At 45.8% G+C, this 26,369-nt stretch overlaps 1 protein-coding gene across 10 annotated transcripts in view; it reads left to right on the top strand.

The window, feature by feature from the left end:
• ITPR1 (inositol 1,4,5-trisphosphate receptor type 1) overlaps positions 1–26,369 on the top strand; it is a 327,850-nt gene that overhangs the window by 167,416 nt on the left and 134,065 nt on the right. For 7 of the 10 annotated variants that reach the window (XM_067043583.1, XM_067043582.1, XM_067043578.1 and 4 more), the window contains 12 exons: positions 1,818–1,956; positions 2,462–2,516; positions 5,010–5,175; positions 5,289–5,459; positions 5,971–6,036; positions 6,984–7,121; positions 10,754–10,879; positions 12,987–13,187; positions 14,794–15,045; positions 17,639–17,764; positions 20,005–20,133; positions 25,754–25,874. In XM_067043583.1, the coding sequence (XP_066899684.1) occupies positions 1,818–1,956; positions 2,462–2,516; positions 5,010–5,175; positions 5,289–5,459; positions 5,971–6,036; positions 6,984–7,121; positions 10,754–10,879; positions 12,987–13,187; positions 14,794–15,045; positions 17,639–17,764; positions 20,005–20,133; positions 25,754–25,874 (1,690 nt within the window). The remainder of the gene's footprint in view (positions 1–1,817; positions 1,957–2,461; positions 2,517–5,009; positions 5,176–5,288; positions 5,460–5,970; positions 6,037–6,983; positions 7,122–10,753; positions 10,880–12,986; positions 13,188–14,793; positions 15,046–17,638; positions 17,765–20,004; positions 20,134–25,753; positions 25,875–26,369) is intronic. The other 3 variants (XM_067043580.1, XM_067043577.1, XM_067043575.1) reach the window with 1 other exon arrangement.

The following is a 26,369-nucleotide window of genomic DNA, read 5'->3' as shown; positions in this document are numbered from 1 at the left end:
TAGAGAACTCTAAATGTTTACAGATTTGAGGGTTTTTTTCGATTCTGAAATCACAGTTAACTAATGGTTTGAAACCGTCAGTAGGACTCCTCAAAATAATTACTGAAGGCGATAAAGAGTGATTTAAATAAAGAAGAAAACTCCTTGAATTTATGTGTGACCAAAAGTAGAGAAAGATTTCAAGGATTTCTTAGGCCATGGCTTACAGGTCCCAAGTATGTGAATATCGTGCATGTTTTTCAGAAGTGATGCGGTGTGAAACTTGGTCACATCTTGAGGTCGACTCACTGTAGTAATCTGAGAACATTTGGTTGATGGATTCATTCTTTCAGCAAATACTTACTGATCCCTTACCATATGCAAGGCACTTTGCTGGGCTCTGTGAGGAAAGCACAGATGATTTGGACACGGCCTATGTCTACAGGGGGTTTATAGTCTAATAGGAAGATAAGGTGTGATGAAGCTGTGTGTACGTGGAAATAAAACCACGAGAAAAGTGTTCTCCTGAGATACGGGTAGGTTGTGTGACCCCATTTAGTAAGGACCAGAGGAGGTAAGATTTTCTCTGAGCCTTTATGCCTGGACGGGATATGTATAGGAACCAGGGGACGTTCTCAGGTGGATGGAGCAGGTTGAACCAGCCAATCTTGGTGCCTGGGTCCGTACCTCGGGCAGGGACGTGTGGCGTGTGCTGAAGGGAAGGTATCACAAGTGAGGTTGGACAGGCGGACTGCACCGTGCTCCGGGGAGCTCTGGGTGCCGGCAGTACTAGCACTTCACTCTGTGGGGAGCCTCTGAACGTTTTCAAGCAGGGGGCTAACCTAAGAACAAGCACCTTTGAGATGTGGATCTGGTACACTTGTTTGCGTAGTGGCCGAGGAGGGAGATAGAGGCTGTGAGCCGGCGGGGGAGAGATCCTTGAGGAACGGCCGAGGTGAAACCAGCAGGGCTCAGTCACTGATGAGATGTGCGTGTCAGGGAAGGAAGGAAGAGTTGATGGTCCTGAGGTTGATGAGGGTGGCAGAACCCCAGCAGAACGGACACTGTTAGTTTGGTGCAATACTGAGTTTGAGACTCTGGGAAACCACCAAAGGGGATGTCCAGCGGGACAGGAGCTTGGAAGATAAGCCAAGGATCTGTTTCAGTCCAGGAGAGGTGACAGCCCTGCCATTGGGTAAGGTCGCCGGGAGGGCCAGGCAGAGATGAGGAGAGAACGGAAGGGAGAATGTCGGTGAGGCCCTTAAACAATGCCAGGTGGTTGATCTTTCTTTTTGGCTCCAGCCACAAACGTGGAAAAAGTGACTTTGTGTTGGAGTGGACTGGGAGGGAATACAGGGAGTGAAAGAAGAGAGAGCCCAAGGGTTTGTATCTACATCAAAGAAAACAGTAGTAGAAGATAACAACCAAACTAATTTTCAGTACTGAAAACACATTTTTCTCTGGCAGTTCTTTTAAAAGCAGCCAACTTCACCCTTCTTAAGGCCCAGAGTTGGCGTTCAGTACTTGCTGAACTAAAGCAATGTTTTGTAGAGGATGGAGTGGAGAGTGAGTGATTTTTTGTTCTGAGCATTAAGTTAATTGCCGGGACGCTGGAGTTTACGCTAGAAGCTAAGGTGCTGTGGGCAAACTTGATATACTGCTAGAAGTCTTTTGTTAAAGTGACTGTTGAAGTCGAAGCCAAATATCTGGCTCACGTAGTGTTTAAGGTAATTGATGCAGCAGATGCCAGGCCCAGCCAGAGTGCGGTGGCTTGGCCGAATGTTCCAGGCGGTTTGCTAATGTAACCAATCTCTTTCCATTTCCACTTGAATCTTCAGTTTATTTTGAATGTGAGGTTGGATTATAGGATCTCCTGCCTCCTGTGTATATTTAAGCGGGAGTTTGATGAAAGCAATTCCCACACTTCGGAGACATCCTCCGGAAGCAGCAGCCAAGAGGGACCAAGTAACGTACCAGGTTAGTGATGCCAGAATGGGGTTTCAGCCATGAAATGGGACCTGGGTCTCATGAAAACTGGAAGTCTAAAGAGTACGTTCTAGAACAAGGGTAATAGGTGAACGTTTTTGAAGATGACTGCATTTTAGAATGAGACCCTTTTGGGGCAGGGGAATAATTGAAAGGGCCCAGATCCCTTCTGGGATAGATCTTACTTCCTTCCATCTTGGAGTGTCTCAGTCGTAAGACGGCTGAGGGTTCTAGTGTTACGGTGAAATACAAAAAAAACAAAAAACCCCAAACAAAACTCTCCAAGAAAATTTACTGCCCACTACCAACTTTTACTCATGGTGGATGCTTTTCCTGCCCAGGAAATAGTGGTGATGGATAAGGAGAAGGGTGGTGGTAGAAATAACCCCACGTATGAAGGCCTGAGGGGCAGGGGCAAGCCTGTTTGGGGGGAAGTTCACGAGCAGCACGTTTTCACCCCTTCCTGCACCTGAAGCTCTGTGCTCTGGCTTTTCAGGTGCTCTTGACTTTGAACACATTGAAGAGCAAGCTGAGGGCATCTTTGGAGGAAGGAAAGTATATTTTCAGTTTCTGTTTTGTAGGTGGTTTTAAGATGGGGGGGAGGCTTCTCTTTCCTAGCTCTCCGAGGCTTCTCCTTTACTGTACTAGGAAACGTTTCGTCTTTGGGTTTAGGTTGTTTGCTCCCTTTATAACTCTTAGTGCTCAGGTCAGAGCGATCTTAGTTGGGTCCATGTGTGTGTGTGTTTCCTGCTTCCAACGGAAGGAATTGACGGAGGTTTCCCAAAGTACACACATTACAAAACTTTTTTAAATGGTGAGGAAATAGAGTTGAAAGAAAGGGGGGGGGGCTCAAAACAGAGAGAGTGTAGCAAGGTCATTGCTGCTGTTGGGCTGTAGGCACCCCCCGAGCCCTTTCGAAGCCAAGCAACGGTGGAAAGGACACAGACGCTTACACCGTTCTTTCATCGTCCCTAACATGGGATGAACGTATGAACCCCTTTCTGAAAGGTGAGATTGCTCAGTGCCGACTGGAAACATGGTTACGAGACTCAAATGCCTCTAAGCCTCAAACACCGGCACACTTGGTATAAACACCCTCTATGCATGACTCTTAGAATATGTACACTTGGTCGGCTCACCTGTTGCCGTGTGATAACCTCCTCTCCAAACTTAATGGATTGAAACGACAGTCATTTTACTGTCTCTCCCAGTTCTGTGGGTTGGCGGGGGCTCAGCCGGTTGATCCTTCTGTTGGTCGCCGTTGGGTCTGTCTTGCGGCTGTGGTGGCTGTGACTGGGGTATGGCACGTCTACGTTGCTCTCCTCGCATTTCTGGCTCTTTGGAGGAGGTGTCAGTAAGGCTGCGACTTGTCTCTCTCTGCGCACGAGCGTCTTGGGCTCCTGCACAGCTTGGTGACTGGCTCTAAGTGCAGAGACCGACGGTGTGCAGAAGCACTAGGCAAGCCTCTGCCTCTGCACCGTTGTTGCTGACGTCCTATTGGTCAGAGCAGGTCGCCCAGCCTAGCCCAGCATTCGTGTGGGAGGGGCATGTACAAGAGTGTTTAGACCAGAGAGGGGCCACCGATGTTAACCGTCTACCGCAGTGCTCGATGTAAAACCTGTGAAATTTGATGTAGCGGCAGCATTTACCCTGCGGAAGAGGTTGCTGTTCTGAAACGCGGGGGTTTGGGGTTTAACATGATGTCCTTGCGGTCTGCTGGGTGGTGTCTCAGCCCTCCCACCACTTTCCTGATACTGAACAGCAGTGAAAGCTTCTTCACACCTTTTGGAGCCCATAGCACAAGCGGAGGATTTACGCCCTGGGTCCCATCTGTGGCTTTCTTGCTCGTCTGCGGCCACAGAGGTCCTAGCATTCGGCCTGCATCTGGCTGGAAGTACAAACTGGGTACCGATACAGAAATTGAGTGTCAGCGCTCAGGTTCGAGGTGGCCTGCCCTTTGCTCCCGCCCGTGCTTCTTACGTTTTTACTTGTATAAGTTAACACGCGGTCAAGTTACCGTAGATATTGGGAGAACCCCTGATAACATACTGATTAACCCCAGTTGGAGGAGCACCGAGTTGGGGTGATTCACGGCAACACCCCGCGAAGTGGGGTCTGTGGGACCCAACCGCTTGCTACCAGTTTGGACAAGTGAGCCTTCGGGCACTTGGATGGCCGTTGGACACTGTGACCACATCCAAGGGCACCGTCAGGGGACGTGGTAACAGACCAAGGCAGCAGTTGGCTACAGACTAGACATCAAAAGAGCTCCTCCCTCGCCACAGAGGGTTTGCTAGGTGCTGAATTAGAGCATCTTAACTAAAAAATAAACTAGTAACTCGGGAGAAACACGACTGTGTGCAGCTCTCAAACCACAGGTGAAGGCCAGCAGAACACCAGTCGGGAATCCGGTTGCAAAGCCAGGCCCGTCACTGCGGGAAGGTGGGGACTTTGATGAAAAATTTGACAGTTGTGACATCTTTTTATTTTTTTAAATTTATTTGAAATTTGTTTCTTTTTTGGCTGCATTGGGTGTCTGTTGTCGCCCGCGGGCTTTCTCTCTAGTTGCGGCGAGCGGGGGCTACTCTTGCTTGCGGCGTGCGGGCTTCTCATTGCGGTGGCTTCTCTTGTCGCAGAGCGCGGGCTCTAGGCGCGCTGGCTTCAGTAGATGTGGCGCGCGGGCTCAGTAGCTGTGACTCGCGGCCTCTAGAGCGCAGGCTCAGTAGTTGTGGCGCACGGGCTTCGTTGCTCTGAGGCATACGGCATCTTCCCGGTCCAAGGGTCGAGCTCATGTCCCCTGCATTGGCAGGTGGATTCTTAACCACTGCGCCACCAGGGAGAAGCCCCCAGCTGGGACAGCTTAACCGCCCCCTCACCTCAGAATATAGTTGAAGCGCGAATAAGGTTGTGTATCGTTAAAGGAGGCGGTGGAAAGCCCGGTCGGCTGAGGGGGGCTACAGAGTTAGGAATCTCACTAGGTGAGGTGCGTCTGGGCCCAAGGGCATGGGAGAGGGCGTCTTGGCTCACGTGGCCTTTCCCCTCAGTGAGGAGAACACGCCACTGGACCTGGACGACCACGGCGGCAGAACCTTCCTTCGGGTCCTGCTCCATTTGACGATGCACAACTACCCACCCCTGGTGTCAGGGGCCCTGCAGCTCCTCTTTCGGCACTTCAGTCAGAGGCAGGAGGTCCTGCAGGCCTTCAAACAGGTAGGTCGGCTTGCTCCGTGGGGGGGTGGGGGTGGGGGTGGGGGTGGGGGTGTTGCTGGCATTGTCTGTCTGCGAGGCTGTTGTGAGTCACTGACGAACTTGCATTCGTTCAGGTTCAACTGCTTGTTACCAGCCAAGATGTCGACAACTACAAACAGATCAAACAAGACTTGGACCAACTGAGATCCATCGTGGAGAAGTCAGAGCTTTGGGTGTACAAAGGGCAGGGCCCCGACGAGGCCATGGACGGCGCCTCTGGTGAAAACGAACATAAGAAAACAGAGGTGGGTGACACACACGTTATGCCGCCGGAGGAGATGGATGGGGTCCTCAGAACAAGTAAACGTCCTCCTCCTCCGGTTTTGGGTAAGAACGCAGATTATAGGGTGGGCTTGATTCTCAGGAGGTCTGCTTGTTAACAGGGTGACGGCCATTCTCTCAGGAGGTGAGCTGCAAATACAAGTTCAGCGTCATCTCTCGTGCCCCCTTGGCCCATGTAGAACAGACTTTGAATGAACCAGCCCCAGGTGTCCCTTGCAGACGCGCTTGGGGAAGAACCTGTTCTCCAGCCATGCCTGGGCTATCACCCTCTCCCCCATCAGTGCAGTAATGTGCATCCTGTCCCATCAGAGGGGAGCTGAGTTGTGAGCAAGTGCAGACAGGCACAAACCCAGCATGACGGCTGGAAGACGCTGCAGAACTCCTGGTCTTTCCGAAATTGTGATGCGAATCCTAGCAGACAGACAGGAACCTAAGAGTTGTACAAACCCCACTCATGTTCATCTTGGTTCCTAGCAGGGGACTAACAAGTCAGAGAAGCATGAGAGCACCAGCAGCTATAACTACAGGGTGGTCAAAGAGGTAAGTGCCCCCTCTTGAGCTTTTCCCTTCATGGAAAGTGTAACAGGGAGAAAGGAAACCTCTGAGGTTAAGTGCGTGGCTTTTAGTGTCAGATCTTGGTTCAAATCCAGCTCTGCCACTTACTATTTGTGTGTCTTCAGTCTCCTCACCTTGCATAGGTGCCGCCAGCACCTGTACTTCTGAAGGTTTACAGTTACAGGAAGAGTTAAGTGGTGAAATTGTCAAGGATTTCCCTCAGCGGCTGGCACGTGGTACCCACCGATGAGAATCGTAGCTCTTTAGGAATCTTTGCGTAGGGTGGTTCACAGTTGGGAGGTTGGAGTTTGATGTTGTTTACCCCAGAGCAAATTCTTCCCAAGTCCTTGGCAATGATGCCGAGTCGTATCATTTTAGGAGGTCTGAAACCATCCCACTTGCTGATGGAGCCGTAATCCATTGGTTATTCTGGAAGACTTGTTCTTAGCCGTATGTGGATTTGGTTTAATACAATCAATAGGGATACTACAAGTTAGAGGAGTTTCCCTCGTTTCATGTTCTTAATGTATTGTGATCCTTTTGCCTTCCTGTCCACACCGCCCCCTGCAATCGTTTTTCCAACTACACTTCCTAGTTTTCTGAGATTGATTTCTTTGTTCTTAAAAAAATTTTTTTCCAACTTTGAGGTATAATTGACAAAATTATAATATACTTGACAAAGTGATGATTTGATATACGTATGCATTGTGAAATGATTACCACAGTCAAGTTAATTAAACATCCGTCGCTCACATAGTTATGTTTTGGGGGGGGAGCCGGTGGGGGCGGGTAAGAACGCTTAAGATCTATTCCCTTAGCCAATTCCAAGTACACAGTGAGGTATCATGAACTGTCGTCCCTAGGCTGTAGGTTAGGTCCTGAGAACTGAGATGGGGGTCAGCGGAGAAACTTTGATTCTTCCTTTGTACCAGATTTTGATTCGACTCAGCAAACTCTGTGTGCAAGAGAGCGCATCGGTGAGGAAGAGCAGGAAGCAACAGCAGCGCCTGCTCCGGAACATGGGCGCCCACGCCGTGGTGCTGGAGCTGCTGCAGATCCCCTACGAGAAGGTGGGCGTCCACATCCGCGACCGCCCCTCCGTGGGGGGGCGGGTGCCTGGGTTTCCCCAAACCTTTTGCACTTGGGAACGGTTGGTGAAGAAATGAAGCCGATGTGATGATTGTCACTGTAAAGCCGTCTTAGGTGATTTGTATGAAACAAATAGAGCATCCTAAGGGTGAAGCAAAGCCACAGATTCTATAAAGAAGGAGCGGTCTGTGTCTTCTCTCCTTACTCCCGTACCATGCTGGATGGGGACAGCTTGGTCTGAATACAAAGGTCTGATGACAGAGCTGTCTCTGCACATGGGCTTGTGCTGTACAGTTTCATCTGCCGTGTTTCTCAGGCGTGTAAGCACCACAAGTTACTAAATGCATGTGGGGACATGGGACTCACCCACTCGAGGTCCTCACTCATGTGCTGACAACTGGTTGAGTTGGATCCGTCAGATACTGCTTGGCTCTAAGTCTTCTGGTCTGTCGCTAGCCGTTACACTGCGTCTCCCATTTTTCATGGTAGCATTTGGCATTGCTAGTGATGGGGCTGAGGGCAGGAGGATGACGTTTGCATCCGTGTGGCCTGACAGGGCACTTTCAGAAGCATTCATTCAAGCTTCGAAAACCCAGTATGGCGGTCATGGTGTTGCCACTTGACAGAGGAGGAGACCGAGGCTTGGGAAAGGTCAGAGTCCACAGGCATAGACGCTGCTCTCTTGAGTTTGCCAGTGGCTCCCAGAGACTCCCTAGTGAAGAGGCACCTGAAGAAGCTTCACTGCCTAGTGCTTGCAGGGTGCCAGGCACTGTGCTGAGGCCTTTACGTCATTTGCTCATTTAATCCTCAGGACACCCAGAGGAGATAGGTGGTACTATTAGAAGCCCCATTTTATTTTTTATTTTTATTTTTATTTTCTTTTATTTTTTTTTTTTTGCGGTACGTGGGCCTCTCACTGCCGTGGCCTCTCCCGTCGCGGAGCACAGGCTCCGGACGCGCAGGCTCAGCGGCCACGGCTCACGGGCCCGGCCGCTCCGCGGCATGTGGGATCTTCCCGGACCGGGGCACGAACCCGTGTCCCCCGCATCGGCAGGTGGACTCTCGACCACTGCGCCACCAGGGAAGCCCTAGAAGCCCCATTTTAAATGAGAAAACTGAGGCCAGAGAGGTTTAGTAACTTGCCTGGAAGGCCCAGCTGCACCTCGCAGAGGCAGCTCCTCTCACCTGTGGAGCCCGGGCCTTGGACCCCTGTGCCTCCCACCTTACCTGTACCTCACCTTTGTAGGTAACACGCCTTTACCTGCTGCCCTGCACTTTAGGAAGTTCCCTGCCAAGGCCTCCTCCTCAGTCACGGTGCCTGTGTGAATCAGATGAGTCAGGCCTTTCACCAGCCGCCCGTAAAGCACAAGTTTAATCCCTCCAATAGGTCAGGTACTTAGCTACGTTGGCATTAATGTAGACAGGTGTGGGTGTCATCCAAATGTGGCTGACGTTTGGAGTGGAAAGAGCAAGTGGGTTTACCTCCCTCTGTGTGAAGAATGTGAGGAGGGGGTTTGCTGGCCTTGGCTTTGCCTCATAATAACGTTTCCCTAATGAGAGACACTCATTTACAGGGCACTGTTGAATCGATCTTTAGGAACCAGATTCGGCTGGAATCGGTGGCTCAGAGGCCGAAGGTTGTGTGTGTGTGTGTGTGTGTGCGTGTAACTTGTCTGGTTTGGGGGTGGGTACAGTCATCCCGGTGTGTGAGAACGGTGGGGGGATTGGTACCAACAGCGAACCTCTTGTTACGTCTTTATGAGCTGGCTTGCCCTGTAAAAGTCTGCTTCGGAGGCCAGACGCTTTGTAGTTAGCTTGTGCACCAGCAGATTCCTTTCTTAGCTGAAGAAGAGGAAGAATGCAGAGTGGTTCGAGGTTGCTGCGGTGTCTGTCTGTCCAAAACCCTCTTGTTTCTCAGAGCTGGAAGCTTTGCCCCTCTCTCTGTAAATGGGAGACAAATGTAATACCCGTTCTGTTGTTCTGAGACTTGCTCCCCGTGTCCTTTTAAATCTCCTGCTGTGTTCGATTGTCACATCCTTCCGTCAGCGTTCTGGGCAGACGCTTTCTGCTTTCTCACAGGGTTGTTGCCTAGACCAGGGTGGGCAAACTGCAGACACGGATCACTTCCAGCCCACCACCTGTTTGTATACAGCATATGAGATAAGAATGGTGACTACGTTTTTGAGCAGTTAAATTTTCAGGGGTTATATAAGTTCGTGCGTAATGTCTTCCATTTTGCTTTTTGACCCATAAATCCTTAAAGTACGTATCTGGACCTCTAAGAAAAAAAATTTGCTGACACTCGTTCTAGACCAGTACCAATAGCTAACGTTTACTGAGTCATTGCTGTCTAAGTCCTTGACATGAATTTTCTCATTTAATCGTCGTAACCACAGTAGGAAGTGTGTGTGTGTTATTAGCTCCATTTTACAGATGAGGAAACTGAAAGGTTGTCACCTGTCCAAGGTCACACAGCTTGGAAGTTGTAGACCTGGCATAAGGGCCAGGCAGCCTCGTTTCAGGGCCTGCATTCCCAACTGCTACACTTTCTGGCCCTTGAAATGAGGCGAAGTATGTGTGATGACTTAGGAAGATGGCGCGGGCTCTCTGAATCTGAGGCATGATTTCCAGGGGCCTTTTGACTGTTGTAAATGGTGGCTTGTTTAGAACTGGGCGGAGTGGCAAGAGGTTTTATATAATTGTCTTGTCATAGGCATCCAACTCTTTACAAATACTGAGTGTATTTTTTTTAATTGAAGCATAGTTGATTTACAATATTATGTTAGTTTCACGGGTACAGCAAAGGGATTTAGTATCTTTATAGATTTTGCTCCATTAAAAGTTATTATAAGATAATGGCTATACTTCCCTGTGCTGTGCAATATATCCTCGTTGCTTATCGAGTGTGTGTTTTTGATTATGAAATGAGAATATCGTAATCAACCATGTGAAATGCCTGAGACACACATTACCCTGATTTTATAGGTAGGAAAACTGAGTCTTAGGTTAAGTAATGTGCCTGAGGTGACAGGGAAAGGAGTTCAGACGGATACCTGTGCCCTAACTTAGAATCTAAAGAGATTTCCACTGTGCCCTGTTAGCCACTGCCAGAAGTTCGTGTGTCCGCAGGTTAAGGCAACTTAAAGATGTATGCCCGAGAGCTGGGGAGGTGTGGGTTTATGGCCACTGAGGAAGTCGGCTCCCATCTGGTGTCCGTCCGTATTTTCAGAAGTAGGGGGTTCAGAGATTTCAGCCGTTGCTAGACAGTGGAATTCCAGACACTTCCTCTTAGCTTTCACTCTCTATCGCCCTTTTCCCCAGTAAAATCATTTCATTTCTGCCCAAAGCTAGCGGGAGAGAATTCACTTTTCTCCATGAAGTATAAACAAGTTGTTGGCTTCTTTGCAGGGTCAGCAGTGCAGTCCCCCAGTGTTTTCACACAGCCCGCCCCCCAGCAAACACCCCCAGAGCCCCACATTAGTCGGAGGGGATGGGGGCGTCATCGAACCCGGCCTCCTGACCTAGAGATCAGTGCTTTGTCCTGTCGACCTTCTCTAGTCAAAGGCATAGCCCTGTTTTCAACCTGTTTTTTGGTCTCTCTCCCTCCACACAGGCCGAAGACACCAAGATGCAGGAGATAATGAGGCTGGCTCACGAGTTTCTGCAGAATTTCTGTGCTGGCAACCAGCAGAATCAGGCTTTGCTCCACAAACATATAAACCTGTTTCTCAACCCAGGGGTAAGACTGGAGGCCTGTCTGGGAATCTGTGTGGGGAGGAGGGTGGGGAAGCAGGAAGCGAGAAGAACACCTTGTTCTTTTGCTGTCGTGGCTGCTGGGACTTGTTATGAGGCAACATTCATTCCAAGAGGGAACATTTTGATCACCACTCAGGAGGATGTAAATACTCCCCATCTTTTGGGGAGGAAAGGTAGAAGGAGGGGGGAAGAGGTGGTAGATGCAACGGTAAAATAAATTGATATCTCTTCTTAATAACAGTCCTCATTACATCGAATTCCAGCCCTAACAAAGTGCCGATTTTCACAATCTAGGCACACCCTCCTAAGGTCATGCAGCAGGTTTTCTGTGTCTATACGAAACATATATCCATGTAAAACATAATTATGTTACATTTTAGTTAAGTGTGTTTTAAAAAATATATTAAATGTGTAATATGCTTTTTTAAAAAGAAGATGGAGGTACACTCCCCCCATTGTTTTGCATTTTGCTGTTTTCACTTAACACATCTTGGCTGTCTTTGCAAGTGAAAAATGTATAAACTTTTCTCATTGATTTTCATGGCGAAATGGCATTCTGTAGAATGGCTGTAACTTTTTTTAGACCGTTCCTGTATTAATGGACAATTAGGCAGTGTCTGATTTTGGCTTGTGAGCAGTACTGCAAAGGACATCTTTGTTCATGAACACACCCTCACATACACACACAGAAACACACAGAAACACTCACTCCTCCGTGCTGCTGGAGCCTTCCAGGAAGAGGACTAGGGTAATGTAGGGTAATGTTCCCTCTTTGTCACGTTAAGAAAAAGAAAAGGCAAAAAATGAAAAGGTTAAAGCCCCCTACCTCATTCTAGTCATAAAACCCAATAAACTCAGTGAGTCTGGGTAAAAAGTAGCAAATTAAGCTTCTAGAAGAGAACATGAGAATACCTTCATGACCTTGTGGAAGGGGAAGTTTTTTCACACAGTACGCAAAGAGCAGTAGTCATCAAGGAAAATATCAACAAATTGGACTTCTTTAAAATTAAGAACTTCTGTTCATCATTAAGTTAGCAAAGACAAGCCAAAAGAGTGGGAGAACACCCAGCGTACGAGTCCAGCGACGAGTTCCTACCCAGAATAGGTATCAAACTCAGGAGAGACCGTAAGGAAATTCACAGCCCACTTTTTTAAAGGGACAAAAAATTTACCAATGGGACACTCTACAGTAGAGGGTATCCAAATGGCCAGTAAATATGACAAGGCCCTCAACATGGTTAGTCAATAGAGAAGTGCAAATCAAGCAAGGTGCGTACAAGAAAATGTGACTAAAATGAAAAGACTGCCATTACTAAGTATTGACAAGGAAGCAGAGTAGCTGTAATGTAGAATGTAGATTGGTAACCTCTTTCAAAGCTGTTTGGAAGTGTCTTCCAAAGCCAAACCTGTTTAAACTCTGCAACCCAACCGTTCGACTCTTGGGTATAAAGCCGACAGAGGTGCATACGCTGTGTTTATCAGAAGACATTTAGAGGAATGTTCAGAGCAGCATGTTCACTGTTCATCATATTTGTCATAAGAATCGTGTCACTACTTTACTCTTACCATTGGATACTCCCCCCGATGCCCGTCAACCGTAGAGCAGGTCAATGCACTGTGGTTTAGTCATGCAATGGACTGTACATAGCGGTGACAAGGAACAAACTAGTAAGACATGCAACAACATGGATGACAGCATGCAAAAGTAACGCTGGACAAAGAAGCCAGGAAGAAGAGGATGCGGGAGGTTCAAGAACAGGCAAAAGAAATCTCTGGTTGTGCAAATCAAAATAGTAGTAACACTGGGGGGTGGGCCATAGAGGCAGCCTGTTTTATTTCTTGATCTGATGGTCCCTCTGGACTTCACTCAGCAGAAAACTCATGATTGGTTTAGTGCCCTATGTGTTTATTGAAAAAGTTGAGTAAAAAGGAAGGCGGTACAGGAGCGAGAATGGAGAAGGATGCTTTCACGGGGTTAAATGCCCCCCTCTCTCTGTGTTTGTCGTGGACTCTTCTTTTTCTCCCTGGGTCCTCTGCCGTGGCCTTCCTTTGACCATGTCCCTGTCCCCCCGCCCTCGCTCTTGTGCCAGATCCTGGAGGCTGTCACGATGCAGCATATCTTCATGAACAATTTCCAGCTGTGTAGTGAGATCAACGAGAGGGTCGTCCAGCACTTTGTCCACTGCATTGAGACTCACGGCCGAAACGTCCAGTACATCAAGTTCTTGCAGACGATTGTCAAGGCCGAAGGGAAATTCATCAAAAAGTGCCAAGACATGGTCATGGCTGAGGTGACAACTATGGATTTCTATATAACTTCCTCTGGTGTTCCATAGGAGCGTAAAAATTATTTAATTTTATCAGTCTGAACTGGCACCCTGTCCAGGAGCCAGAGGAAGGGACAGAAACTAATTGTGTGTGTGTGTGTGTGTAAGTGTATGTAATCATGTGTTTGTGAGCTTAAGCTATAGGTACAGGCAAGAGTCTGATCTAGTTTTTTGTAGCGATAAATCTATTTATTTTAACGATCATTGGCTTGGATTCTTCTGAGAGGGAAAAACACCCCCAGGAAAACTGAACCAAAATACCGTGGATGGAGGTTAAATGTGGGTAGAACCCTTTGAGCCAGAGCATCCTTTCTTGTAGATACTATGAATTAAAAAAAAAAAAAAATTATTTACCAAATTAATTAGCCGGAAAAATTGTTGCTTGATGATTCTCAAGGAGAAGCTGGTCAGTGGAATTGGGGCAAAGTCCCCCTTGGTTCTCTGTGGGACGTCAGTGTCCCATGGATGCTGTCTGGCTAGGAAGGTCCTCTGTCACTCCTGCAACTTCGGCGTCTGCATATGCTTGGTTTCATCCATCCTTCCACCTTAAAAAATAAAAAAAAGGAATCTCAAGTAAATCCACTTAGCACTTGGGTTTATAATCTTATCTACATATATGATTTCAGTGAAAGGTGGTGTAGTGTCATTAAAAGTGTTGGCTCGACCTGGGTTGCAAATGTTGGCTGTACCACGTGCCTGGCCGTGTGATTCGGGATGTATTATTTGACTTCTCACACCCTCAGTGTGGGTTTCTGTAAATGAAGGCATGGCAGTATCCACTTGAGGAGCTGATAGGCGGGATAAATCGATAAGGATGACAATAACAGCTACCGTTTATTGGAAGTCTGCTGTGCTACTCTAGTCGCTGTTGTAAGTAATCATGGTACCTGGCACATAATCAGAGTTCATAAAGGTTAGTTATTATTAAGTAAATAATATTGACCATATTTATTTTGACCTCTGTGCCGGCCCTTTTTGGATCTTTTGTATTTCGTGCAGTGGTGAAATTGATTAATTCTTAAATAGAGTTATGAGAAGCCCCAGCCCCCCGGGAGACAAGTTACGAATAGGAATGCCTTGACTCTGAGTGTTGAAAGGAAGACGTATCTTAATTAGGATTGGGTAATTTGTGATTGTGAAGAAATAAGGCAGGGTATGAAAGAGTTGTAAGAAGAGTACTTATAAGGCATGAAAAGGAGAGGGAAACATTTTTAAAAACAAAAATCATAGCCTAATTATTAGTTTGGAAATTCAAGTGCAAGGTTGAAATCTACATTTTTACCACATACAAGAATGCTGGTATGTAGACTTTCTCTTCCCCTGATAGATTTTTAGGACTAATGTGATATTTTTATATCTGTGAATGAAAATGATGATGCGGAAGATTTGTAGTTATTCAGTAATATAAATGAATGAAATCTAGGTGAGTTCAGTAGTACAGGTGCTACTGGTTTTGGAAGGTAAATGCTAACAGAACATCTCTTTCTTTGTGAATAGATTTTTTTTTTTTAATGCTTCCCCCATCCTTGCAAACTTGTGCTATAAACAAGTCTTGTTCTTTTGATTATAGCTGGTTAATTCAGGAGAGGATGTCCTCGTCTTCTACAATGACAGAGCCTCTTTCCAGACTCTGATCCAGATGATGAGGTCGGAGCGGGACCGGATGGATGAGAACAGCCCTCTCATGTATCACATCCACCTGGTCGAGCTCTTGGCCGTGTGCACAGAGGGCAAAAACGTCTACACGGAGATCAAGTGCAACTCCCTGCTCCCGCTGGATGACATTGTCCGCGTGGTGACCCACGAGGACTGCATCCCCGAGGTGAGCCACCCTATCCCCAGGACGGGTGGGCCCCGCTCATGTCTCTCCTCATGGTGTGTGGGGCTGTGGCTGGATGGGAGTCTTCCGCTGACCTAGGTGGGACCTCACAGTTTTGACACCTGCAACTCATTTTGCCATGAGATTTCCATTGGCTGAAACAGCATCTTCTTGAGCATTGGTTTTGGGGTGAGAGGAGTGATGGGGGAAGTAAATTTTTCTGTCTGTCTCCTTGAAGAAGAATGGGAACCTGCTGGAGGGCTTCAGCTCTGTGGAACAAATGACTCCACGTGTTGAGCAAAGAGCATTGACCTGAATGAACTTGTCAGAAATGAGGAAAACGGTGCATTGAGATACAGTTCATACCAATGTAAAACTTAACTCTTTAAGCGTATTCTTTCAAACAAAAACTTGTATTGCAAAAATCATGAATGTCGACTATAAAATATTCAGGAACTACAGGTAACCAATAAGAAGATGAAAGTAATCTACCATTTCTCTGCCCATAATAAATACCTCTTAGGTTTTTGAAGTAAATTCTTCCAGCTTTCTGTTTCTCTATTCATATACATTAGCTAGTAACAAAAAAATGGATCATACGGTATATATTTTATCTTTGTATCTTTAAAGATATATACTCTTAGTTTATATTTTAAACTAAATATACATACATTTATATATATATAGCATATGTAGTATATATTTTATATATATATATATATATATATATACTGTTTTTAATGTTTCGAAAAGTTAATACATTTTGAAAAATTCAAATAGCAAAGACCATAAAGGAGTAGACTATGAAAAATCTTCTTTACCTGTTCCCCACACCCCTCAGAAAATTATTTATTAGGTTCTTGTGTATCCTTCTGGAGTTTTCCATAAAAACATTTATAAATATATATACTTTATTCTCCTGCCCGCCATTTTTAACACAAAAGGTGACATTCCAGATACATTCTTTTTATCATATCAGTCCATAAAGAGATTCTACATTCCTTTTTTATAGTTGTATAAAATTTCATTGTACAGATGTACCATAATTGTCTTCCATGAATGTTGAACCAGCTTATTATATAATGTGATAATAATAAGAAGAAGGAAATAAAAACTTGCATCTTTCTCACAGTCTGGTTTATACAGTATATTATCAACCATTTGGATTCTCATATCCCTGATATATGGATGTGGTATTTCGATATAGTTATAACTTGCATTTCTCTTATTAGGCGTAAGTGAGGTATAATAGCTTGTTTTTTACCCATTTTTGTTTGAAATACAACCTAAGTACAGAAGAGTACATAGACGTGACTTGTGCAGTGTAAGAATAATTACGAAGATAGCGGCTGTGTAACCACCCCCCAGGTCAGGAAATGTGCCTCATTGCCCGCCTGTGTCCTTTTCCCATCCCCAACCTCCCCCAGAGGGCTCCCTCATGGAGGCATAGTTGTGATGTGGCTCTCACGAAGTCTTCTGTGTACATCCCTGAACAGTGTAATTCAGTTTTGCCCACTTTTGAACTTCCTTTACGAACTATTTTGTGCCTTTTCCTGTTCCGCTGTGTGGTGTTAGGATTCATCCATCCTGACGTGCGCACCTGTGCTCATTTCCTTTGCTCTGGAGCATTGCTCTGAGTCATCGTCCCACAATATGATTTTCTGTACGTCTGTTGATGCTCATTTGGGTTATTTTTGCTTTTTGGCTGTTAGGACCAGTGCGTGTGTCCTGGCCCACACGTGTACACATCTCTGCAGGGGGTATACTTAGAAGTGCTGGGTCATACAAGGTGCATTTCTTCCCTTTGACTTGATAATGTGAAGTGGTTTCCAGCAGTTACTCCAGTGGCCACCCCTCCCCCAGAGCTCTTGTTACTCCCAGTCCGTGCCAACCCTTGCTGTTGTCAGACCCTTTATTAGTATATATTTGTTTTCAATCTGGTGGGTGTATAATGATATCTCATAGTGGTTTTAATTTCTATCCTCTTGATTACTAAATGAGATTCAATCCCTTTCCATATGTTGTTTTTGAGATTTGATATTCCTTTAAGTAAATAGCAGATCAGAGTTTTTGCCTGTTTTTCCTTTGGCATGGCTATCTTATATGCACAAATCTGTAGGAATTCTCTGTGGGGATATGCATTGCAAACAGCTTCTCCCAAATCATGTCATTTCACTCTTGTAACAGTGCCATTTCATAGATATTCTTTTTTCTTTTTTTTCCTGAGTTCCTTGATGAGGGATCGAACCCATGCCCCCTGCAGTGGAAGCACAGAGTCTTAACCACTGGACCCACCATGGGTGTCCCAGAAAGTCTTAATTTTAATGTAGTCAAACGTGTCCATCTTTTCTTCTATGATCAGTGGGTTTTGTTCTATTCTTTACCTTGAGGTCATGAACATATTCTCTTCCAAAAGCTTTGTTTTTGCATTTTATAATAGTGTATTTTCAATATCAAAAAATCATAGAAGTTAAAGCGTGCAGGGGAAAATGGAGTGACCATCAAGGTCCATCCTTGTCACTATTAAAATGAGGGAACTAATCAATCCCGCACGTGCTAAGTTGGTTTTTGAGGAAAGCCTGTTTCTCTCTTCCAGGTTAAAATTGCATACATCAACTTCCTGAATCACTGCTATGTGGATACAGAGGTGGAAATGAAGGAGATTTATACCAGTAATCACATGTGGAAATTGTTTGAGAATTTCCTTGTGGACATCTGCAGGGTAAGTCTTTCTGGAGCTAAGGAGGCAGGGTAAGGGGGGTACGTGTGGGTCTGGGTCACCCTGTGCAGACGTAAGGACGCAGTCACGTGATTTCACCTCGCCGATTTGTGGCACAAGGAGGCACCTGGCTCTCGTCCTTCCGCACATCTCGTTTCTCTTGACCCTTTTACTCCTAGCTGAGAATAGATTTTACTTGTCAAGCTTCAGGGAGGGTAGATTATTTCTGGTTTTCATCTCATCCTTTATGGGTTGATTTGTGAATGATAACCTGGGACATACTAAAATCAGATTTATAAACTTTTCGTTTCTTTGAGAGTAAGTCTTCCCTCAAAGGACACCTTCCTGAGTGTGAGCATGTATAATATCTCCTACAGTCTGGTGTTGAGCATCCTGCAAAGCATGTCACGTTGTGTCTGTTGCTTTCCTGACCCAGCCTTTGGGGTGGGCTTCAGTACTCTTGGTTTGGTTTTGCACTGAGCTTAATATTGGTTCTAAGGCTACAGGACTGCGACCTCACAAGGCGCTTTATGGATTTCATATGAGTTTTGTGGTGGTAGGGTTCGGGGGGAGGGCGCGTGGGGGGAAAGTAATTCAGTCCTTGAGAGAATGATTGTGAGATGAATACCAATTTCAGAAATGTTGTGATGCTAAAAAGAAAAAAAAAAAAAAAAGGTGCATTGGAGAACGCTAGAATGTGGTATTTTCTCCTGACTGTACAATTCCCAGTGTGAGACAAGGACCTTGAAAGAACTAACTTTCCTTGTAATGAAGGACTATGTTTAATAATACCCTGGTGTTGGTGTCACAGATATATATATATTGCTGTATTATTTAAATATGTATATATTTTTATCTCACATTCTTCCTAGTCTTTTAATCCCATAAATCTGGGGGTTTAGGCTTGAAATGGAAGGCCTGCTTTGCCTCTTTAAATCAGGACTCCAACAAGTTTTCTGTGAAGGTCCAGATGGTAATCCTGTTGGGCTCTGTGGGCCATGCGGTCTCTGTCACAACTCTGCCCTGGTAGCATGAGAGCAGCCATAGCAGTCTGTAAACAGATGGGCATGGCTGGGTTCCAATAAAACTTTATTTATAAAAACAGCTAGCAGCACTTAGCTCGGCTGACCCCTGCCTTAAGTTGTTCAAAAATGCTGTAAAATCTGTTGCCACCTTCATTCTCTGCATGTGTCCACAAACTGCTCATCACTGGGCTCAGAGCATGATAGCTAATAAAATTGGATTGTTTTACCCCTTACTTGATAAATTTTTATTATATACAATTTTATATCTCAGATTAGAGGGCTAATGATTTTGGTAAGAAAACTTGATTTAATAAAATGAATTTTTTAAACCTGTTCTTCTGTTGATAAATCTCTAATCTTATTCTATGCAGCGAAATTATGTAGAGTCCAGGTGAAATCTGAAGTCTCTCTTCACCCCAAAACTTACACAATTATCCGGAGTCACAGCCCACTATTTTCAACAGTACTGCATATCAGCAGAATTTTTATTGAATGGAAGAGTGTTGTAGGTTTGGAGACTGTCATGCACAGTGGACCTCAGTGGTAATATTTGATTCAGGATCTTAATTATATGCTTTCGGAAACTATGGCCTAGAGAAGATGAATGGCTTAAACAGTTTACTTTTAGGGACAATGTAGACAATTGTAGTTATTTTGCCTCTCACCACCTTTTGGGTTTTAGATTTGCCTCAAGTTGGTAGGAATTGGGAAGCGATGGCCTTGTAGGTCCCACACCAATTTTAATGTTCTGTGATTCCACACCATGATATCCAAGTTGATCTGTTTCTCTTCTTCCATGATTTATTTTTTGTATACTTTTATTTTATTTTATTTTATTATTTTTGGGTGTGTGTGATATGCGGGCCTCTCACTGTTGTGGCCTCTCCCCTTGCGGAGCACAGGCTCCGGATGCGCAGGCTCAGCGGCCATGGCTCACGGGCCCAGCCGCTCCTCGGCACGTGGGATCTTCCCGGACCGGGGCACGAACCCGCGTCCCCTGCATCGGCAGGCGGATTCTCAACCACTGCGCCACCAGGGAAGCCCCCATGATTTATTTATTTTTAATCGTTGCTGTCTCTTAAGGGGAGAAGTACTGACTTGCAGGCTTTTACTTTTCCCTTTTTAAGGGTAATTAGCAGGAACAGTCACAGATTTCTTAATTTTACAACTGGTGTGCAGATTTTGGTATAATGTCTAAAGTGTCCAATTGTCCTCTAGGCCTGTAACAACACAAGCGACAGGAAACACGCAGACTCGATTTTGGAGAGGTATGTCACCGAAATTGTCATGAGCATCGTTACTACGTTCTTCAGTTCTCCCTTCTCAGACCAGAGTACGACTTTGCAGGTAGGAAATACAAATGTACTGATAGATGCAGGGTATCCACAATAGATATTAGGCAGCTGGAGTTGGTGCGGATTCGGGACTGAGCGGCCGTATATAGTTGAGCCGCTCTGCAAAGCGTTGCTACAGATGCTTTTCTTTTTATTTATTTTTTAACATCTTTATTGGAGTATAACTGTTTTACAGTAGTGTGTTAGTTTCTCCTTTACAACAAAGTGAATCAGTTATACACATACATCTGTTCCCATATCTCTTCCCTCTTGTGTCACCCTCCCTCCCACCCCAGTTGCTTTTCTTTTTGTGAAGAGTGGTTTTTACGGGATCCCTTGGATAATCAAGTACCTGAGAATGATTTTCGGTACCAGATGGTTCTGTTGGTTGTTGATTTTCTCCTTAAAATGCCTTCTTCCCTTCCCCCACTTTAATCTTGTTGATTCCTTACCTCCAATCTTGGAAAGAGAAGCAGCTTTCAAATAAATGCTAGCGTGTTATTAACACTATTTAAACATGTGTCTGGAAATCTCCATTTTAACTCGAAGCGTGTGCCTAGCGTTCCCCAGAAGGGGTGCGTGGCAGGTGGGAATGAGAAGTCCTTTAGCCTTGACAGCAGGGCTGCCACGTTACAGCAGCCCCAGCACGAGCCGCTCACACGGAGCCCCCGGGAGTCGTGCGGTGCAGCAGCCCTGCGTGCTGATTCTCAGTGTACTTGGAGTTGCAAGGATTTGAATCCCTGGATCTGGGAGGTGTCTTTATTATTCTTTTACTTGGAAAAAAATCGCTCTTCTTTTTCGAACTGATGTCTGGGTCCGTGGCTGTGGGAGTCCTGCTGCAGGTCTGTGTGTACAGCCTGCAGGATGAAAGCAGGACTTGGTCTCCAGCGGTCAGAAGAGCAATAGTAACTATCCTCGTCGTGCAGGTAGATGGAAGCTGTCCTGGGGTTGATGGGTGGCCCCGGGTGGTTGGAGCGTAGGCAGATCATCTTAAGGTAGATTCTCCAAGAGAAGAGTGATTCGTGATCAATACAGTATCACTGGTACATTGATTAGAGATTGCTGTATTCCATTACCTGTGTAAAGGAGTTCATATTAGCTTAGTACAGATGGTGTTATCCCCATTTTGCAGCAGAGCAAAATGAGGCTCAGAGGATGTACTTACCGTGCTCAGCCATGGTCACAACTACTTAACTGGAAAAACCATGATTTCAACCCAGGCCTGTCTGACTCTAAAACTTGAATTATGGAATGTTTAGTAAGATATGTTTTCTTAGGGACTGTTGGTAACCTTCTATTCAATTGAGCTCCACGGCTAGCTTTTAGTTATCTCTAAAGCAGCGCTCCCCGACCTCTTTGGCACCAGGGACTGGTTTCGTGGAAGACAGTTTTTCCACGGGGTTGGGGGGGTGGGCGATGGTTCAGGCGGTGACGTGAGGGGTGAGGAGCCGCAGATGAAGCTTCGCTGGCTTTGCCCACTGCTCACCACCTGCTGTGCGGCCCGGTGCCTGACAGGCCGCGGACAGGTACCAGTCCGTGGCCTGGGGGTTGGGGACCCCTGCTCTAAAGTACCATAAGGTTAGCATGCGAGTTTTAGAATATCTGTACATAGTTTCTGTGTAATTGGGCAACAGGAACTTGTTAGATCCCAAGCACATGAGTTGCTGGAGGCCAGAATGTGCTCTCTACCAAGTGCTGCTCTGCAGAGCTAACTGCTTTGGTTAGGCAGGTTGGACTTGCATAGTGGCATAGTTATGCAGTTGGACTTGCATGGTGGCAATTGCTATGGCAATACCCATTCTCCTAGAGATTGTGAAAGAGTATTGCAAAACCAAATGTCAAAGTAAACCAATCAAATTAATTTAATGGAAACCATTAAACAGGAATTTGTGGTTTGGGTTTTTCATCTTGGTCCACCCGCTGTCTCCTTCCACTGCCTCACTCTGAAACCAATTTTAAGCCAATTAACAGGCAGGAGTGGTCAGAGAAATAAATCTTCGACATAAATGTTATGTAAGTCCCTAGCAAGGCCCAGGTTGTCTAAGCATATTTAAAATACAAAGTCCAAGCTGGACTTCTAGAATATTTATTTTCAAGGAATACTATTTTTGTTCTTTTTTTTTTTTTTCCGGTACGCGGGCCTCTCACTGCTGTGGCCTCTCCCGTTGCGGAGCACAGGCTCCGGACGCGCAGGCCCAGCGGCCATGGCTCACGGGCCCAGCCGCTCCGCAGCACGTGGGATCTTCCCGGACCGGGGCACGAACCCGCGTCCCCTGCATCGGCAGGTGGACTCTCCACCACTGCGCCACCAGGGAAGCCCTCAAGGAATACTATTTTTGAAGCTGTCCTAACATGTCATACTTTTTCTGTTGAAAAGCCTACGTCTGGCTCCCCAGCTAGATTTATACCTTTGTCCTTCCTTCCTTCCTGGTTTTGTTTCCTTCCTTCCCTTCTTTTAACCCACATTTGTGAGGGAGGAAAATGGTGGCCTGGGATTGGGCTGTGCTGCATTGAAGGTGCCGGTGGAATGTCCGTGAGGCAGCTGGAAATGTGGGGTCTGGGAACAGCAGCAGAACTTTGGAGGCTTTTACAGCAGGTCAGAGCTGGGCTCCAGTCCTCACTCCTCCCCTTCCCAGCTCTGTGAACTCAGGTAGATCTTGAAACTTCACCATCCCAGTCCTTACTATCACAGGGTTATGGTATCAACCCTGCAGATTATTGTGAGAATTCGAGTTAATGCTTATGAAAATCTAGCATAGTGCCTGGTACACAGTAGGTGCTTAATAATTGGCAGTTTGTACTGTGTCCTGCTAGACGGCAAGCTACAGTGGGGAGGGCAGAGGGGTGTCTCAGATACTGTTCTCTCTCGAGCACCGTGCCTGGCCCCTGGTACATGTTCATTTGCTGAGCGAGTTAAATGAATCAGGGAGACTCAGAAGAGGTTAGTGGTAAAGTCCGGATATGAACATTGGCTAGTTCAAGTCTCAGCTGGGAAAATGAAGGGGTTGACTGGAAGGGAGCTGGGCAGAGCACAGATAATTAAGGACAGTTTGTAAACGAGACCAGAGGAAGATCGAGGGGTTATCTTACAGCCAGAATGGGATTCAGGAGCAACACAGGGCCTTAAGAACTAAGCGGGGAAGAACCTCAGGAAGAAGGTGATGGGCGGCCATGTTCCTTAGCCCAAGAGGTCACGTGAGCTGATGCCCCCAGGGGATCCATTAAAGGGGATAATTAAGAAGCAGCTCCTGGGCTTCCCTGGTGGCGCAGTGGTTGAGAGTCCACCTGCCGATGCAGGGGACGCGGGTTTGTGCCCCGGTCCGGGAAGATCCCACGTGCCGCGGAGCGGCTGGGCCCGTGAGCCGTGGCCGCTGAGCCTGCGCGTCTGGAGCCTGTGCTCCGCAACGGGAGAGGCCGCAACAGTGAGAGGCCCGCATACCACCAAAAAAAAAAAAAAAAAAAAAAAAAAGAAGCAGCTCCTCTGGCAGATTTATTCATCTTTTGTTTATTCAGAGGCCAGATGGCAGTGGAGCAGATGCTCAGTAACTATTGGTTCAGTTGAATTCATGTAGTCGAAGGATTCGTGTTCTTTGAGTTGGGCCATTGAGTTCCCATCCCAGCTCCACGCACATTAGCCAGGAGGGTGGGTGATGACTCCACTGCTTACTGCACGGGGTCAGGGGTCGGTCAGATGAGGTGTGTATAAAGCACTCAGCACAGGGACAGGCAGGGAAGACGGGTTCTCAATACATAGCTGCTCTCAGTGGGCCCATTGGGCTCAGGAGCTCAGTATCAGGGCTTCTCAACCAATTTCTCAGGCTCCCTGTGTTCCTGTTCTCTATTAGTAACACAGATGAGTGTCTTGGTGGGCTGTGAGGTGCGGAACAGAAAGTACTCCCTCAAGAAAGTAATGAGATTCTGGTTTGTAGGTGAACTTAGTAGAAAGAGTGCAGATTTGGGGCATCAGAGAGCCCTGAAGATGACTCACTGCTTGGCCATCACTTCGTTCTTTTGGATGCTTTCTTGTAACCTTTCTGAGCTTCTGTTTTTCATTTGTGGTATTAAGGTAACTCCTCTGTCGTAGGATACTTACTAAGGCCCCAGTGAGCGCTTGTGTTAAGTGTGTGGTACTTAATAAGTGAAAGTTATCTGAACGGTGTTTATAGAGGAGGTTCTGAATTTTTATTAACCTGTTTTATTTTTTAAAACTTTAATTGAAATGTAGTTGATTTACAGTGTTGTGTTAGTTTCAGGTGTACAGCGAAGTGATTCAGTTCTACACACAGACACAGACACACACACACACACACAGACACACACACACACACGTATTCTTTTTTAAATTCTTTTCCGTTATAGGTTATTACAAGATACTGAGTATAGTTGCCTCTGCTATACAGTAGCAGAGGTTATCTATTTTATATATCTATTTGTTGGTTATCTATTTTATATATCTATTTTATATATAGTATCTCTTTTATATATAGATTGGTTATCTATTTTATATATAGTAGTGTGTATAGTTTATTCCCAAACTCCTACTTTATCCCTCCCCACTATCCTCTTTGCTAACTGTAAGTTTGTTTCTATGTCTGTGAGTCTATTGCTGTTTTGTAAATGAGTTCATTCGTATCATTATTTTTGGATTCCACATATAAGTGATATCATAACCTGTTTTAATTTCTTAAAATAAATTTCCTTTCCCCTAGCACTTTTCAACTGTTTTTCGTTTATCTAAGAAACTTCTCTAGAGTTTTTTCTGTACTTTTTTTCATTGCTGTATTAACTCCTCCTGTTTTTCGGAAGGGATCTGCAAGTAGTTTCTCTTAAAAATTAAAGACCAGTGGAGTAGCTTACCATACATAGTGACCTTTGCCTTGCAGGTCTAAAGCTACTCTGGTCCAGGTAGCTTCGGATGAAGGCCAAAATTATAATTTGCAGATGCACTCAGGAAGTCAATGTCAAATTGATTAAGTCGTACTTTGAGTTCCTTTATTTTAAAATGAGTACAAATTTATACCATCATAGAGAGGAATAAATCCTATTCTGTAGTTAACTTGCAAGTACTGATCTGTAGTAAGTGAACACTTGTAAAGAATAACCATCGGAACTAGCTTCTCCTTATGTCATTGGAGACACTGCCAGAAATAAAGAAGTAAGGAGAATTCGAGGTGAGATTCACTAACCCGTTTGTTTATGCTGATTAGAAATATAGGTTCTACTCATGGACTATAACATCTGGAAGCAACTTTGGGGGTTCATTGACCTCAATCCCTGTATTTTATATATTGCACGAAGTTAAAGCTCAGAGAAGTGAAGTGATTTGCCTACAGTCACACAGCCAGTTGGTAACTAGACAAGAATACCTGTTTTCAGGCTGTGATATTCTGCTTCTCCTTTTGGTGGTCAGACTTAGCATCAAGTTTGGGCACTGCCTTAAAATGCTTCTGACTTTTTATCCCTTGGCCAGGCCACTTCTGGAACCCAGCTCATCACTGGTCACCCCTTCCCACTCTTGCCTAAGGGTCCATGAACCCGTGGTTCAAGGCAGTGTCTGTTTCTGACCAGTGTATCAGTCGGTCACAAATAAAAAGTCTTCACGTCACCTTGCTCTTGGCTTCTCTTTCTCGCAGACTCGCCAGCCCGTCTTCGTGCAGCTGCTGCAAGGTGTGTTCAGGGTTTACCACTGCAACTGGCTCATGCCGAGCCAGAAGGCCTCGGTGGAGAGCTGCATTCGGGTGCTCTCTGATGTAGGTAAGACACCAACTCAGGTTGGATTTAACATGATGAAAATGCGTTGCCCAGTGGTAATAAAGGCCACCCTGGATAGAGCAGTGGCTATAAAGCTCTGTGAGGCTTCCGCACCCGGGAGGCTGCAGAGCCGGAGCTGGAACTGAGATCTTCTTGATTCTTAAACCTCCCTTTCATTTTTCCAAGCCAGCACCTGCCAAAGTGCAGGGCCAGCAAGTCCCAAAGAAAGATAGGCTTTGAAAAACAAGATTCCACGGTTAAATGTTAGGCAACTCTTGGCAAGTCACAGAGCTCAAGTTTATTCAAGGCCCTGGGAAGCCCCTTGTTCAAGAAAGTAATTTGTTTAATCCGGTAAACATATTTGACCACATGGAAACTTTTTTTCGTGCAAAGCACGTGTCCAATCCTGTGGAACTCCCTTTCTCAGAAATGGTGCACTGCTCCCTTCTGTCTCTTGACGATATATGCTTCTCCGTCCCCTCCCCACAACCTTGTATC

This window comes from Kogia breviceps, chromosome 10 (genome assembly GCF_026419965.1).
Source record: "Kogia breviceps isolate mKogBre1 chromosome 10, mKogBre1 haplotype 1, whole genome shotgun sequence".
Lineage (NCBI taxonomy): Eukaryota > Metazoa > Chordata > Mammalia > Artiodactyla > Physeteridae > Kogia > Kogia breviceps.
The sequence above is the reverse complement of the archived record's forward strand: the minus strand, read 5'-3'. Positions and strand labels throughout refer to the sequence as shown.